Source organism: Giraffa tippelskirchi, chromosome 5 (genome assembly GCF_054371585.1).
Source record: "Giraffa tippelskirchi isolate mGirTip1 chromosome 5, T2T-mGirTip1v1.2.pri, whole genome shotgun sequence".
Classification (NCBI taxonomy): domain Eukaryota; kingdom Metazoa; phylum Chordata; class Mammalia; order Artiodactyla; family Giraffidae; genus Giraffa; species Giraffa tippelskirchi.
In genome coordinates this window covers 150,471,110-150,487,777 of record NC_137279.1, presented here as the reverse complement: position 1 = coordinate 150,487,777, position 16,668 = coordinate 150,471,110, and the positions used below count along the sequence as shown (strand labels likewise).

Here is a 16,668-nt window from a genome sequence, read left to right as displayed (position 1 = left end):
TTGCCATTCCAAAACTGCTGACTTAGTTATTATATTTGTTATTGTACTCTGTGATGAGTGATCATTGATGTTACTGTTGCAAAAAGATTATGGCTCACTGAAGGCTCAGATGATGTTTAGCAGTTGAGCAACAATATTTTTTTAATGTATGTACAGTGTTTTTTAGCCATAATGCTATTGCATACTTCACAGACTATACTATAGTGTAAACATAGCTTTCAATGTACTGGGAAACCAAAAATTCATTGTGACATACTATTACTGTGATATCCAGTTTATTGCAGTGGTCTGGGAGCAAACTCAATATCTGTGAGCTATGCCTATACTTAAGAGTACTAACTTTCCAGGACAAGTACTTTTATGGCTTTGTTTAATACTTAAAAAGACTTAAAAAGGAGAACTTACATCTTTTGTATATACAAGTTACATGCTAAGGCTTTCAAATATTAATTTTAATTATGACCATAAGAGAAAAGTCCTTTGGAACACTTGTATTAACACATCATAGCAGAAAGTTATTATAAATTGTAGTATTTTAAGCATCTTGACATATAAAATGACCATTACTTTCAATATACTTTTTACTTATATGTAAATAATAATTAATAATATATAATAATAATTGTTGTTCAGTTGCTCAGTTGTATGCAACTCTCTGTGACCCCGTGGATTACAGTACACAAGCTTTCCCTGTCCCTCACTATCTCCCAGAGTGTGCTCAGACTGTTGTCCGTGGTGCCATCCAACCATCTCATCCTCTGTCGGCCCTTTCTCGTCCTGCCCTCAATCTTTCCCAGCATCAGGGTCTTTTCCAGTGAGTCAGCTCTTCTCTTCTACTGGCAAAAGTATTGAAGCTCCAGCATCAGTCCTTCCAGTGAATATTCAGGGTTGATTTCCTTTGGGACTGACTAGTTTGATTTCCTTGCAGTCCAAGGGACTCTTTAAGAGTCTTGTCCAGCACCACAGTTCAAAAGCATCAATTCTTTGGCATTTAACCTTCTTTATGCTCCAACTCTCACGTGCATACATGTCTACAGGAAAAACCATAGCTTTGACTATGCAGACCTTTGTCAGTGAAGTGATGTCTCCGCTTTTGAATGCGCTGTCTGAAAAAGTGAAAGTGAAGTCGCTCAGTCGTGTCTGACTCTTTGTGACCCCATGGACTATAGCCTACCAGGCTCCTCTGTCCATCCATGGGATTTTCCAGGCAAGGGTACTGTAGTGGGTTGCCATTTCCTTCTCCAGGGGGATCTTCCCAACCCAGGGATCGAATCCAGGTCTCCCACATTGTAGGCAGATGCTTTTACCATCTGAGGCACCAGGGAAGTCAATGATTTGTCATTTCTTTTCTTCCAAGGAACAAGCATCCTTTCATGGCTCCAGTCACTGTCCACAGTGATTTTGGAGCTCAAGAAAATAAAATCTACCACTGTTTCCCTATTTTCCCCATCTATTTGCCATGAAGTGATGGCACCAGATGCCATGATCTTCATTTTTTTGAGTGTTGAGTTTTAAGCCAGCTTTTTCACTCTCCTCTTGCACCTTCATCAAGAGGCTCTTTAGTTTCTCTTCACTGTCTGCCATTAGGGTAGTATCACTTGCAAATCTGAGGTTTTTGATACTTCTGACAATCTTGATTCCAGCTTGTGAGAGTCATCTAGCCCAGCATGAAGTACTCTGCATGTAAGTTAAATAAGCAAGGTGACAGTATACAGCCTTGACGTACTACTTACCCAGTGTTCAGCCAGTCTGTTGTTCCATGTCCATTTCTAACTGTTCCTTCTTGACCTACATATAGGTTTCTTGGGAAGCAGGTAAGGTGGTCTGGTATTCCCATCTCTTTAAGAATTTTCCAGTTTGTTGTGATCCATACAGTCAGAGGCTTTAGCGTTGTCAATGAGGCAGAATTAGTAATTTTTCTGGAATTCCCTTGCTTTTTCTGTGATCTATGGATGTTGGCCATTTCATCTCTTGTTCCTCTGCCTTTTCTAAATCTAGCTTGTACATCTGAAATTTCTTGGTTCATGTACTGTTGAAGCCTGGCTTGAAGGATTGTGAGCATTACCCTGCTAGCTTGTGAAATGAGCACAGTTGTACATTAGTATGAACTTATTTTGGCATTGCCCTTCTTTGGGATTGGAATGAAAACTGGCCTTTTCCAGTCCTGTGACCGACCATTGCTGAGTTTTCCAAATTTGATGGCATACTGAGTGCAGCACTTTAACAGCAGTATCTTTTATGATTTGAAATATCTCAGCTGGAGTTCCGTCACGTCCACTAGCTTTGTTATATAAAATATATGGTAATCTTGATATTTCTCTAATTTTTAAAAGCTTATATGAACTGAATGTTGAAGTGACTGTAGTGCAGTGCTGTTGAAAAATAACTGTGTTCAGGACCTTATAGTAAACTGATAGATGTAATACTTCTGCTTATTAGATTTTTTAAATCTTAATAGTAATCACTTCATTTAGAAGGAAACATGCGAGAATGCATTTATAATTTTTTACAGCCATTTTTTTATACATCAGAGGTAAGATAAATGTGTTACATGGTTTTGCTAAAATGGTTGTTTAATTTTTTTTAAAGCCAAATTTCTCAAAAGATGAACAGTAGCTGATTCAAACAGCATCGATTTTGGTTTTCCATAATTTTTTTTTTTAATTCTTCATAAGAAAGTGATGGTTCTGATGTTCTAGAGGGTCAGTGTTTCACTCAAAATACATTAGTAGTACCTTTCATTACACAGTATAGTAGTAGCTGCTCAAGGGTACAGTTGGTGAATAAGGTAGACATATATACCTTTATCCTTAGGGAGCTTAAAGAAAGGTAGGTAAGCATTACATGAAAATTTCCTGGGATATAGACATGTTATTGAGTGGGATTGTTTAGTTTCATATATGGTCAAAAATAAGTGATGTACAAAATATAGTTACTGAATTTGATGAGACATTACTCCTAATGGGTTTTGAAACAGCTGTGCTAGAGAATGATGGCAACACTGTTAGCACAGCAATAAGAGAAGAGTGAGTCAGTATTTAATTTATATGACTACACTAAGGTGCGGAGCTGGATTTTATAATTTTGCTTTAATTACAACTATTCTGTGATGTAGGCGCTATTTTTTTTCTGAAATAATAGGCTCAGGTTAAATAATACTGTTATTAACTGACTTTAAAAGGGAGATTTGAACACAAATCTTTTGCATTACTAAAACGTCTATCCTTTGGCACTCTGAAAATAATGAAAGCAAAAAGTTTAAATTGTATTTGAAGTTTTACATGGAAAGAGGTTGAATGGTTCATTAAAGGTAAATGACCAAGTCTAAGCAAAGAACTGCCATTTGCTTTCAGTTTTTCTTAAAATAGGAAGGAGTAAAATAGGGAAAAGGATCAATGACAACACCAAAAGGTTAATTGCACTTAACCTTTTAGAGAAAACATGGGGAGTGGAGGTGATAATACAGTAGACACAGAGAAACATGTTTTACATGGCAGGAAAGAGATGATCATACAATATTGAGGACACAGTAAAAAGGGCAGTTTATACTGAATTGTATATATGTGTATCTGGCCTGCATGACTTGTATTTCTCTTAAACTGGAAATTAAAGAAGAGGAATGTGTATCCGAGAATAGCAATTAGAAATCATAGAAACCAATATACTGTGTGGTTTCCTTTTGAAATACTGAAGTGGGTTACTGTGCCCATTCTCCAGGGATCTTCCCAACTCTTAAGTCTCCTGCTTTGGCAGGTGAGTTCTTTTACCACTGTTGCCTCCTGGCAAGCCCAAAATGGGAATAATAAAAGTATATACTGTTCCTAGGTTTATTATGAAAGTAAATGAGTGAATATTGGTAAAGCATGTAATGGGCATAAGTAAGTACTTGATAAGTAGTAAATGGAGTTAACTTGTAATAGTGAGGAATAAAATTAGGTACATTCTAAAACGCTGTGTAATTATGAAGTGATGCAAATGAATCATTTTTTATTTTCCTTCATTTTCTAGCAATTAAGTTTGGAATTGTAGTTTCAGTGGGCAAAGCAGGATTAGTTTGACAAGTTGAACAAACGATTGAAAGGTGAGGAATTCCAGGTGTTAAAAGGTATTTTCTAACTTCTGGGATTATCAGATGTTGTGTGGAATAAATAAATAATGGCAGGAAATTACCCTCACTTACTAATGGCTAGCCAACATGTCTGAATCTTTGGTCCTACACTTATATGAAATAATCAAAAGTAGAGCTAGTCTTTTTAGGTTTATATACATATGTCTGCTTCCTTTTACATTATAAGGCGGTCAAGAAGCAGATCAAGAAGGCGATCACATTCTAAGTCAAGGAGTAGACGGCGATCCAAAAGTCCAAGACGGAGAAGATCTCATTCCAGAGAGAGGGGTAGAAGGTCAAGGAGCACGTCAAAAAACAGGTACAGTAGAAAAAACTATTAACAATGAGTGAGTAAAATTTCTCTATAGTAAGAATTCTTAGCTGTTTCTACTGCCTTTTTTCATTTCATCTTTTCCATTCAACCATTGGTTAAGAATTTTGTGTTCCCAGCAACTTCTTGATATGCCAGAGTTTTTGGCAGACAATCATGCCTTCTTAATTCTTTATATATCTCATCATGAGCAGCTTTTAAGTATGAATTAGTATTGCTGTATTCCTGACACTGAACCATACTTAAGAGTCTAGTCCCGTGATTTGAAGGCCAATAAAGAATTAAAGTGAGGATTCACTAAAAACCAAAAACATCCACACCTTAACATTGTATTTTGACTTAAACATTCATTCAGTAATTTGTTTTTCATACAGGGCCAAACCGTTTGAAATTAGTAGGCCTAGTCTTGAGTAATAGATAGAAAATCACTTTCTTTTTGTTTAAACCACCTTTAAAGTATCAAGAACTCTTGTTACTTGAAAGTACTTAGATTTTTCCCTCCATTTTTAGCTGTCACACAGTATAATTTTGCAACACTTATTTTTTTAAACTGCTGTCTTTTATCTCTTCCTAAAATATTTGCCTTAATTTTCTAGAAACAGCCCTATATTTTATACTTTACCCATTTATGTATTTAATTATGTGATTAAAAGTGGTAAGAATCACAGCAAAAAGCAACAAAATTTTTTTTTTTCCAAAATTTATTCTTGGTAAGCATATAACTCAACTTGGGACTTGGGTTTTATGATAGCTTTACTGCATATTCAGCTAGTCATCTCTTAATTCAGTCAATCAAACAAGCTTACTTAATGAACCATCTCTTATACAAAGAGCAATTAGGCATTCCTTCCCTTGAGGAACTTTGTTTATACTAGGGGAGAAATGAATGTAATTACATGGAAGAGGCATTGTTAGAGATGTTGGAAGAGGTTTATTGAGAAGTGACTTGAGTATTAAATTCTGATAGATTTGACTGGACTCAAAAGCATGATTTCCGGTAGAGAATACTTACAAAGTTAGCATGAATTCTTGAAATAAGGAATATGTTGGTGTAGAAGGACCAGGAAATGAGGTCTGGACAGTTGAGACAGATCACACATAAAAGGCTTTATTGTTCACACTAAGGAGTTTACAACTGATACTGAAGTCAATGGGAATGAATTGAAAAGTGATGAGCAGAGAATTAATATTTTCAGATTTGTACTTTGAAAGATTTCTGATAAAGGGGTATAATGTGAATTTGTGAAAAACATGACTGGGACCACTTAAGGGACCATTTAAGTAATATTGGAATTAGATAATAAAGACTTGACTGAATAGAGAATATAACTGATGGAGCAGAGTGAGCAAAGACGGGAGGGAATGAAATAGAGAATATAGGGTGGAATTAGTTTAGAACAACTAAAGAGATACTTCAGTCTCTAAAATTATAAAATGAAATAGTTGAAAATAGGTGTGTGTTTATGAGTATAAGGGTATAAGAGACATTATATATGTATGATGAGAAAAAGTGCTGTGGGGAATAAAAGTAAACTTAGAAAAATCTGTGAAAAGATTTAAGAGTTGAGGTATGGTTGTAGTACCAGTCCATTTTGAATTTTTTTTTCTAATAGTATTGAATAGCCCAGAATATCTAATAGCAGGGCAACAGTTAGAAGGTTGGCTTCATTCATGATAGATGTTTACATCAGGTGTGTGCTTTGAAAGAATAACTTAAAGTTTTTATCAGAATAACATACTTTAAGAATGAGATTCCATTTCATTGTACTTTTGTTTTTACTTAACTGAATCTTCTATTAACTGAATCTTCTAACACATTAATAACTTGTGTTCATTTATTAGAGACAAAAAGAAAGAAGACAAAGAAAAGAAACGTTCCAAAACGCCACCAAAAAGTTATAGCACAGCCAGACGTTCCAGAAGTGCTAGCAGGTAGGGTGGCATTATGAATTCTTGGCGTTGTTTTTTAAACTTTGTTTGCAAAGACTCGTTAGGCTATGAACGTGAAATGTTTTCCAGTACAGAACAACATACTTTAATGGTGAAGTTTTCTAAAGGCAATCTGTGAAGAGTAAGTTTTCAATTAATACTTTATGGTATAGAGTTCATTTAAAATAACATAGAATTCAACAAAGGTCAGTTTTTATGTTTGCTCTATGCATTTCATATCCTAATTTGAACTGTTTGTATGTTTTTTTCCCCCTAAGCATTTAATGGCTAAAGTATACTGCGTTATCATATTAGATTCATTTTATTACATGTTAATACTCAAAATAGTTTTTTTTCCCATACATAATGGTTTGTTGATAAAATAATTGGAGGCAAGGCAAGTTCTAATTTGTGTCATTCTTAGAGTAGTTAACCTGCTGTGGTAAAAATTTAGTGTTGTAAAGTTTCAGAGAATGTATTTTTCGTACTTAAACATGGATGTGATGGTAGAAAGGACTGGCCATACGTAACTCCATTTTCTTCCTGTCTTGTTTACACATTTTACTACAGTGTTTGTTTTCTTAATCTTGATTATTTAAATTCACCTAAGGGCTCAAACTGTCTATAAAAATTAACTTAAAATGGATAAAACACTTAAACATAAAAGCCAAAACTAAAAAGCTCTTAGAAAAAAACATGTAAGTTAACCTTCATGACCAGGAATTTGTCAGTGGTTCCCTACATATGACAAAAGTCATAAGCAACAAAAGAGAAATAGACAAGTTTGAGGATAATACAAACTGAAGACTTTTTGTTTCAAAGAACACTGTTAAAAACAGCCCTCAGAGTGCTAGAAAAATGTTTCCAATAATGGACTTCTATCTAGAATATATTAAAAAAAACTGTTAAAACTCAGTCATAGAAAGAAAGAATGTAAAATTGTGCAGCTGCATTGTAAAAACAGGTTGGCAGTTCCTAAAGAAATTAAATTTAAGAGCTCTTTAACATAGTTTTGTTCCTAGTGATATGCCCAAGAGAAACAAAAACATGTCTGCACAAAAACTTACACATGAATGTTCTTGGCAGCATTATTCATAACCAAGAAGTCAACCCAAATATCCACTTAACACGGGTAAACAGAATTGTACACTCTTTACAATAGATTATTATTCATCTGTAAAAAGGAACCAAAGTAATGATAGTACAATATGAATGAGTATTGAAAACATGCCATGTTAAAGAAGCTAGTCACAGCAGACCACACATTGTATGATTTCATTAATATGAAATGTACAGAATGGATGAATCTATAAAGTAGATTAGTAGTTGGAGTATGATAGCTAAAGACATGGGATCTCTTTGGGTTATTGAAAATTGTCTTTTTAAAAGTTTTATGTGTATATAAAGAAAGTGAAATTACATAATAAGTGCTAAAGGAATACCAAAATAGGTCTAAGGCAGCAAAGGGGCATAAAAGATGAGATGTGCAATATGTATTCTATTACCTTAAAAACTGGAGGTGTATATTATTTGTTTCTTTACTCTGCTTAATTATTGAATCATTCTTTTTTTATCATTTTTGGCTGCATTGGGTCTTCATTGCTGTGCACAGGCTCTCTTGGATGCAGCGAGCAGTAGCTACTCTAGTTGCTCTGTGTGGGCTTCTTATCTTGGAGAGCACAGGCTCTGGGGCACACAGGCTTCAGTAGTTGTGATGGCATGTGGGCTCTAGAGCTCAGGTTCCATTGTTGTGGCACAAGGCCTCAGCTGCCCCGTGGCATGTGGAATTCTTCCAGACCAGGATGGAACCCATGTTCCCTGCATTGGCAGGCAGACTCCCAACCAGTGGACCACCAGGGAACCTGAATCATTCTTAAATTATGGCATATTCTATACATTTTTATTGAATACGTATTAACATGTTTGCAGCTGTCGTACAGTCTACCATAGATCACAGAAATATAACTTTTTAAAGCCCATCTTTTCTAAGGAATATGGAATATTTGTTACACAAAGTAGTATGAAAAAGTGTTAGGTATACAACCCTGACAAGCTTAATAAATATTTGATGAAGGAAAAGTTCTGTGTAATGTTTCCAGGACAGGGGTCACAGACAATTTGTGGTTTTTTGTTCTTTAAAGCTTCATTTGGCAGCTGAAATGAAGACAAAGCGTATTGGGCTTAATTTTTTTTATTTGTGTCTAAATCATATACTTTTTTCATTTAATCAGTTTTTTTTATTATTATACAATTTTTAAAGTGTACTATCCCCTTATAGCTATTACAGAATATTGACTCTATTCCCCATGTTGTATATGACATCCTTGAGTCTGTCTTAATAGTTGCTTGTCATTCGGTGGGTTTTTAAATATGATTGATATACAGTATAGCAATTCACAATTTTTAAAGATTATGCTCTCTTTATTGTTGTTATAAAATATTGGCTATATTCCTTACGTTGTAAAATATATTCTAGTAGCTTATTTTATACCTAATAGTTTGTGTCTCTCAATTCTCTACCCATATAATGTCCCCTGTCTTTCCGCTTTCCAGTGGTAACCACTAGTTTTCTCTCTGTATCTCTGAGTCTGCTTTTTTGTTACATTCACTAGTTTTTTTGTGTTTTTTAGATTACACGTACAAGTTATATCCTACAGTATTTGTCAGTCCCTGTCTGACTTATTTCACTTTCGTTAAATGCCCTCCATGTCAATCCATGTTGCTGCAAATGGCACAATTTTATTCTTTTTTATGGCTTACTAATATTCTGTTGTATAAAAAATAACAATTTTCTTTATCCATTCTTCTGTTGATGAACACTTACATAACTTCTATATCTTGAGAATTGTTAAAAAATGGTACTGTGAATATTGGGGTTACATTTCTCCCAGCAGTGTAGGAGGGTTCCCTTTTCTTTACACCCTCTCCAGCATTTATTATTTGTACACTTTTTGATGATGGCTGTTCTGACCACTGTGAGGTGATAGATAACGCATTGTAGTTTTGATTTGCATTTCTCTTAATAATTAGCACTGTGTTGAACATCTTCACTTTTGGCCATCCATATGTCTCCTTTGGTGAAATGTCTGTTTAGGTTTTCTGCCCATTTTTGATTAGTTTGTTTGTTTGATACTGAGCTGTATGAGCTATTTGTATATTTGGGGGATTAATGCCTTATCAGTCAAATTGTTTGAAAATATTTTCTCCAATTCTGTAGGTTGTCTGTTTTGTTTATGGTTCTTTTGCTGTGCAAAATCTCTAATTAGATCCCATTTGTGTTTTCTTGCTTTTATTTACTTTAAGAGATGGATACAAAAAATATGTTGCTGTGATTTATGTCAGAGAATGTTCTATTTATCTTTTCCTCCGGTTTTATAGTATCTGGTCTTACACTTCGGTCTTTAATCCGCTTTATTTTTGGATACGGTATTAAAGAATGTTGTAATTTCTCTCCTTTACACGCAGCTGGTTTTTCTAGCACCAGTTACTGAAGGGACTGTCTTTTCTCCATTGTATATTCTAGCCTCCTGACCATAAGTGTGTGGGTTTATTTCTGGACTCTTAAATTATGTTTCATTGATTTATGTGTCTGTTTTTGTGCCTGTACCATACTGTTTTGATTACTATAGCTTTGTAGTATAGTCTGAAGCCAGGAAATGTGATTCCTCCAGCTCTTGTTTCTTTTTATCAAGATTGTTTTGGCTATTCAAGGTTGTTTTGTTTCCATCCAAATTTTAAAATCGTTTGTTCTAGTTCTGCAGAAAATGCCATTGGTATTTTGATATGGATTGCATTGAATCTATAGATTACCTTGGGTGGTGTAGTCATTTTAACAGTATTGGTGCTTCCAGTCCAAAAACATGGCAAAACTTTCCATCTCTTTGTATTGTAGAAGCACAACTTTTTTTAAGTCAGTTTACAGAGGAGGAGGTATATCTTAAAAAGCTAATTGCTCAAAATAGGGATTGGATTAGGGGCGTGGTTTGCTGGACAACAGGAAGTCAGTTTGATCCCCGTTTCCTGATGGCTCAGTGGTAAAGAATCGGCCTGCAGTACAGGAGAGGTGGGTTTGATCCCTGGATTGGGAAGATCCCTTGGAGAAGGAAATGGCAACCCACGTCAGTATTCTTGCCTGGGAAATCCCATGGATAGAGGAGCCTGGTGGGTTTACAGTGCTTGGGGTTGCAAAAGAATCCGACTAAACTTGGCAACTAAACGACCACCACCACCACTAACTCTAGTTCTCAGTTGTCTAAGTTTTACCTAATGATTTAGAAGTAGTTTTGAATTTTATTAGCAACTGTCTTCCATAACACAACATATTAATCCTTTACATGTTCTGTCCATTGACTGAATCTAAAGCTGGTTCTTTGAATAATAATTTACTTCAGACTTGAATTAGAACCTTTGTTAATCAGTTTTTCCTTGAGCTTAACATTTCTGATGTTTTGATGACGTCATGTCTTTAAGCATTGCTAGAAATTTGGGTTTTCCTAAGGGTGTTAAACAAAAGGCACATAGTTTGCCCCAAAAAAGTTGCCAACTTTTATTACCCATTTGCTTCTTCAGCTCAAAACAATATTTGAAAATGGAGTTTTCTGTTTCTAGTGGAGCTCCATTGTAGACACATCTGCTATGATGTGCCTGCATTTTTTGAATAACACTTATTTTAAAGTCTAGTTTGCACATTTGTTCTAGAGAGAGACGACGACGACGAAGTAGAAGTGGCACAAGATCTCCTAAAAAGCCTAGGTCTCCCAAAAGAAAGTTGTCTCGCTCACCATCCCCCAGGAGGTAAGTGTTAATTTTTTATTAGATCTATCCTGTGTTTCAGGAACTGTCCTAGAATTTTTCTTTCTTCTCAGGAATTAAAATACTTAAGAATGTGCTGATACATTCTCTTCATGACTTGAGATTGTTAATAATAAGCACTATTTATGGGCATGTTAGACCTGTAATCAAGTTACAGTCTTCTTCCCTATGTTACTTGTATACAGCTTGTGTCCAGTGATTTGAAATTGGATTTTTGTTAACCTCCTTGTAGCAGTGAATTTACATCAAGCTTACCATCTAAACTAATTTAAACTTACTGCTATTTAAATAATGGCAAAAATTCTTGAGAATTTTGTTTCCAGCATCTTGTGAGCATTTTACTGTCATCCTAGACATAAAAAGGAGAAGAAGAAAGATAAAGACAAAGAAAGAAGCAGAGATGAAAGAGAGCGATCCACAAGCAAGAAGAAAAAAAGTAAAGATAAAGAAAAGGAACGGGAAAGAAAATCAGAGAGTGATAAAGATGTAAAAGTATGTTTACAAACTAATTTATTTTTGTGTTTTGTTTGGTGTTGGTACTTTAAAGAAGTGATTTTCCTGTGAAGACGTTTACTTTTATTATTCTCCCTGGCAAAGCAGGTTACACGGGACTACGATGAAGAGGAACAGGGGTATGACAGCGAAAAGGAGAAAAAGGAGGAGAAGAAACCAGCAGAACCAGGTTCTCCTAAAACAAAAGAATGTTCTGTGGAAAAGGGAACTGGTGATTCACTAAGAGAATCCAAAGTGAATGGGGATGATCATCATGAAGAAGACATGGATATGAGTGACTGACCATGCCTCTGTGGGAAGCTAACTGTGTACATGCATCAGTGTCATTCCTCTGTGTGATTTCTTAATGCTGTGTTTGTTCATCTCAAACCTAGATGTATACAGCTCTGAGTCATAAATGGTTTTAAAACTCCTGATGTTGATATTAGTTATTTACATCCAAAAGCTTTTAGGAAAATGATACAGGGGTAACCAGTTCGTGACAGGGTGAAATCTGATTGAGTAACCAAGCAGTTTTACTATTCTGGTGCTGCTTCATAACAAAAATGAAAAGCTGCATGCATCTACAGCAGGCATGGATTGTTTATGTTGTATGATCTCCTTTATTAAGTAAGTTCACTAATAGTATTTCTAGAATTTGATTCATTGCCGTAATAGAGCCATGTAGGGAATGCACTGATTGCATGTTAATTGTGGCAGGAATATCCTAAATGTCATTAAAATCCTTCAACATGATGGATCTACTTATGGTCGTTTGTTGACATGACAAATTAACCTTATAGTTACATCTGGAAATGAGCATTTGAAATAGATAATCCTTTAAGCCTTGTGGCTAAATTTTTGTGGCTTTTGTTTAACTTTGAAAGGTTATATATGCACTAACCTTTTTTGATGGCTATAATTAGGCTTTAATTACAGAAACAAGATTTCAAATGAAACTGTCTTTGGCAGTAAGTAAATAGCATATTTTGAAGTAGAGTTGTATACTTTTTCATAAGGTGTTTGGGAATTTTTTTTCCTAAAATAATTTATTCCACATTTACATCAGTGAAAGCTGTTTGCCTATCCTGAAGTCCATCTGTAAAAGAAAGTTAGCTCTTGTCCTGAGTTTGTTTTCCACACTTTTATTAATTTGTTTTAATCTCATTGTTGGAAAAGGGGGATAGTGCATTTTAAATTGACCTTCATATGCTTTTAAAAATAAGACAAATCTACTTGATAATGTACTTTTTATTTGATCTCAAGTTGTATAAAACCAATAAATTTTGTGTTACTGTTACTGCGGTAGTAATCTTATGCACAGTGATTCCATGTTAAATGCAAAGTAGTTAGGCAACTGTTTTCTTACAGGAGTTTCCAAGCTTTACTTTTGTGCAGTAAAAACAAAAGTAGGCTACAGTCTGTGCCATGTTGATGTACAGTTTCTGAAATTGTTTTACATGACTTTGATAATAAAACCCTTAAACTTACGTTTATGTTCTGTAAAAACGTATTTGTATTTATTTACATTGTTGAATGTATGGCATTTACCTCACTCATTTTACAAATCAAGTTCTTTCTCCTTGCAGACCACATATTTTAATATAGCAGTAAGGTGAAATCCATTGGTAGTGATTAGTTGCCATCAGAATTGTCAAAATTAGTTTAATTTCTAAAACAGTCTTTTTAAGTGTAATTTTATCTCATATTTTGGGTGTAGGATTTGCATTGAGTAAAGCAATGAACTTTAGGATTAACAAATGATCCCACCTGTATCTAGTAAATTTATATTTTTGGTGAATATATAAACATAACTTTTCTGGGATAGTATAGAAACTCAATGGTATGTATCTACTGTACAGTACTAAATAGTATATTTATTCATTTATGAAATGAGTAGTGTTTGAGTGGCCGGGATTAAGGGGAAAATGAGACTTGGAATTGTAGCTTTTATCCAAGTTGGAGTATGATTTTTTTTTTTAATCTTTTAAAATTGAAATGCCATATAGAAAAGCACCATTGTTTTTACAGTTTGTAGTAACTTTTTAAAGATTTTATGGAAAGGAATTTTGTCTATAGTAAGACATTGTAGTAGTGGTCCAAATAATCACTGCATTTTTAAACACAAAGTTGAACGCAAATGACATTTCTTTAAACTTTAAAAAATTTATTAGAAAAAAATCTAAAAGGTTGAACCATATGATATTGTCTTTTGTAAGTCAGAAACAAGTAAAATATTGGCAGTTTCACTTGGTTAAGCCTAATTTTAGTCTCTGAATACAAAGTACGCTAATTTCTCAAAAGGGATTAAGAAATTTTTGGCCTTAACGAGTGCTACTGACTTAAGATGCTATCATGAAGGGAGTCTATGTTTAGGTTATTTTTCAGTGAACATTTATGCACAAAGGTAGAGTTGCAGGTTACATGAGCCTTTAATACAGATGAGTCAAAATCAAGTGAACACTGCCTCCACACTGAGTTTTGTTCTGTATTTGATAGTAAAAATGATTTAAAAATAAAAGTGGTTTTGTTAGAAAAATGTTTGTGCTATTTATTTGCTTAAATTCTTCAAGAGGGAATGAAGGTAGTGGCCATGTAAGGGTCCAGTCATGAATTTCAGCTTCAGTTACAGCTGGGGAGACCTGTCTGTCTTACTCATTTTTCTCTTCGTAAAATGGGTAGTAGTATTTACCTTGTAAAGTAGTTGAAAATGTAGCCCTATACACCTGGGTACCTACTATTATGGCGCTTTTCAAAGCTATATAAAATTTTAGTTTGGGGTAATGGTTTAGCAAAAGCACAAGGATAAATTTCTCGCAGTGATGGCTATGTTGCGCTTTATGTTTTTGTGAATATAGATTTTGGATAATAAGCTTCCTGGTAGTGATTTCTGCGTGGAAGGTAGAAAAAACTATAGTCATTTAAGGGAAAGAAAAACTCACCGGGCACAGTGAAAACTAATTTTACATTTATGTTGGAGCTGCATCTTAAAACAGGTTCTGCTCTTGTTACCATATAGCCTGCATAAGCCAGCTTTTCCTCTGATAGAGTAATACCACTTTCTTCACTTGGGCACCTGATTAAGTGGTCTATGCTGTTTGAAGTGTTCTGTGCTGGGATTAAGGTTAGTATTCTTTTCCTTCTGCCTCAAGTCTAAGCTAATGCATCTCACTCCTATCGAAAATACTTCTCTAATCAAGTACATGTAGTTGTATTTAAATATGGATGTAATGGAGATGCTATTGGTACTTTCAGAATATGTCTGTTACAGAGGTAGTTTTTAAATGAGACTATTGAGTTGTTGATTCTGAGTGTTCTATTTTTGTTCCTATTTGAGTATCAAAGAATACCTAAACTGCATTCAGACATTCTTTAGCAAAATAACTCACATGTGAACCATGCTAATTCTTTACCAGTGGGGATATCCGTAAGAATATACTTAAAATTTACAGTAGGTGTTAAATACCAGGTTTTGGAAGACAAGCGTCAGGTTAGCATCGTATAGTTGAGCTCTTTTTTTCAGTCAGCATTCAATCCAGAGAGCAGAATGACTCAAAAGATTTGTTACAGAGATTTGACCTTAATTGTGGGAGCTGGTATAATGGTCTCAAAATTGTCTATATTATGCATCCGATGCTGGAGACTCAAGCCCACAGGAGTCAAGAAAAGCAGGCTGGTTGGAGGGGTTGAGATTAAATTGAAACCACAAGCTGGAACCCACAAGGGTGAATTAAAATGGCTAAAAGTCTACGTACCATACATGCCATAGCCAGAAGTACTATTCTAAAATGAGCTATAACAATTTTGAAAAATCATCACAGGTATCCCCTCATGGCATTAACCATCACATTATTGGGAAGTAATTGTCCTCCAATTAAAATTAAAGATCATCACAGATAGTAAGTCATATCAAAAAAGTTTCACTGTCAGTTGTCTAAAGTTCCCAAATTTAGGTATTTTGGAAAAGATCATTAAAGATACCTTTTGCTGGAGCTAACAACACAGGCATATTGTGTTCATACTAACCAGTAATTCAGCTCAATAGTAAAGGTTAGCATACAACAAATAGGACTTCTGATTCACCTAGATTTTTACAACTGTTTGTCAATCATGTTGTGTGCTGGTCACTCAGTCATGTCTGACTCTTTGCCTCCCCATGGACTGTAGCCTACCAGGTTCCTGTCCGTGGAATTCAGGCAAGAGTAGTGCAGTGGGTACCATTCTCTTTTCCAGAGGATCTTTTGACCAGGTCTTCTGCATTGCAGGCAGATTCTTTACCATCTGAGCCACCAGGGAAACCATGTTGGCAAATAAAAAAATTGTATGAATGGACAAAAGGAAGCACCCCCCTAATTTAGTATTTTCTTTTAGTCCTTTGTGGCCTCGAAACAAGCTCTGTCTGCTGTAGGCTAAGTGGAAACTAGGGAGAAGCTTTAGTAAAACACTTGTTATTCACCACCCTTCCCTCAAGATGTGAATGATAAGCTGTGCATGAATAACACTGATTTTTTTTATTTGTGTGAGTGGGGCTCAATACCAGTTCCCAGTCGGAGAAAGAAAGTTTTTCAGCTTCTGTTGTCTACCAGCTTCTCTGAAATGTGTTCCATTTCCAGACCATCGTGTGTAGCTAGACTCAAAATAAGAGCATCAGCTTTGTGCCTCCCTCTTAATGAAGCTTCATGATTTTCTGTACATGAATGTCTAGTCTACAGAGAGAGGCAAATTGTCTTTAGGGAATTTTCTTTAAGACAAGACTATATTCTTTTGAAACCATAGTGGTGGCAGGGTATATTGAGCCTTTTAAGTGGCCATTTAAGGTTATCCATTTTATAGTTCAATTTTTAAACAAGTTTTTTAATCACAAATGGAAGGTGCAGAGAACTTTATGAACCTGCATTATAAAACTTAGATTTTCATGTAAGAGTATCAAAATACAAAGTTTTTATCTACTTGAAACAGCATATAGCTTCACTCATTAGCTGGATTAAAAGGCACA

At 34.9% G+C, this 16,668-nt stretch overlaps 1 protein-coding gene across 13 annotated transcripts in view; it reads left to right on the top strand.

The window, feature by feature from the left end:
• The window catches only part of SRSF11 (serine and arginine rich splicing factor 11), a 51,070-nt gene extending 36,859 nt beyond the window's left edge, over window positions 1-14,211 (top strand). For 5 of the 13 annotated variants that reach the window (XM_081490677.1, XM_081490683.1, XM_081490679.1 and 2 more), the window contains 5 exons: window positions 4,296-4,427; window positions 6,282-6,371; window positions 11,067-11,162; window positions 11,534-11,672; window positions 11,781-14,211. In XM_081490677.1, the coding sequence (XP_081346803.1) occupies window positions 4,296-4,427; window positions 6,282-6,371; window positions 11,067-11,162; window positions 11,534-11,672; window positions 11,781-11,975 (652 nt within the window). In that variant the 3' untranslated portion in view covers window positions 11,976-14,211. Of the gene's footprint in view, window positions 1-4,295; window positions 4,428-6,281; window positions 6,372-11,048; window positions 11,163-11,533; window positions 11,673-11,777 lie in introns of all 13 variants that reach the window. The other 8 variants (XM_081490674.1, XM_081490681.1, XM_081490676.1 and 5 more) reach the window with 3 other exon arrangements.
• The last annotated feature ends 2,457 nt before the right edge of the window (window positions 14,212-16,668 follow it).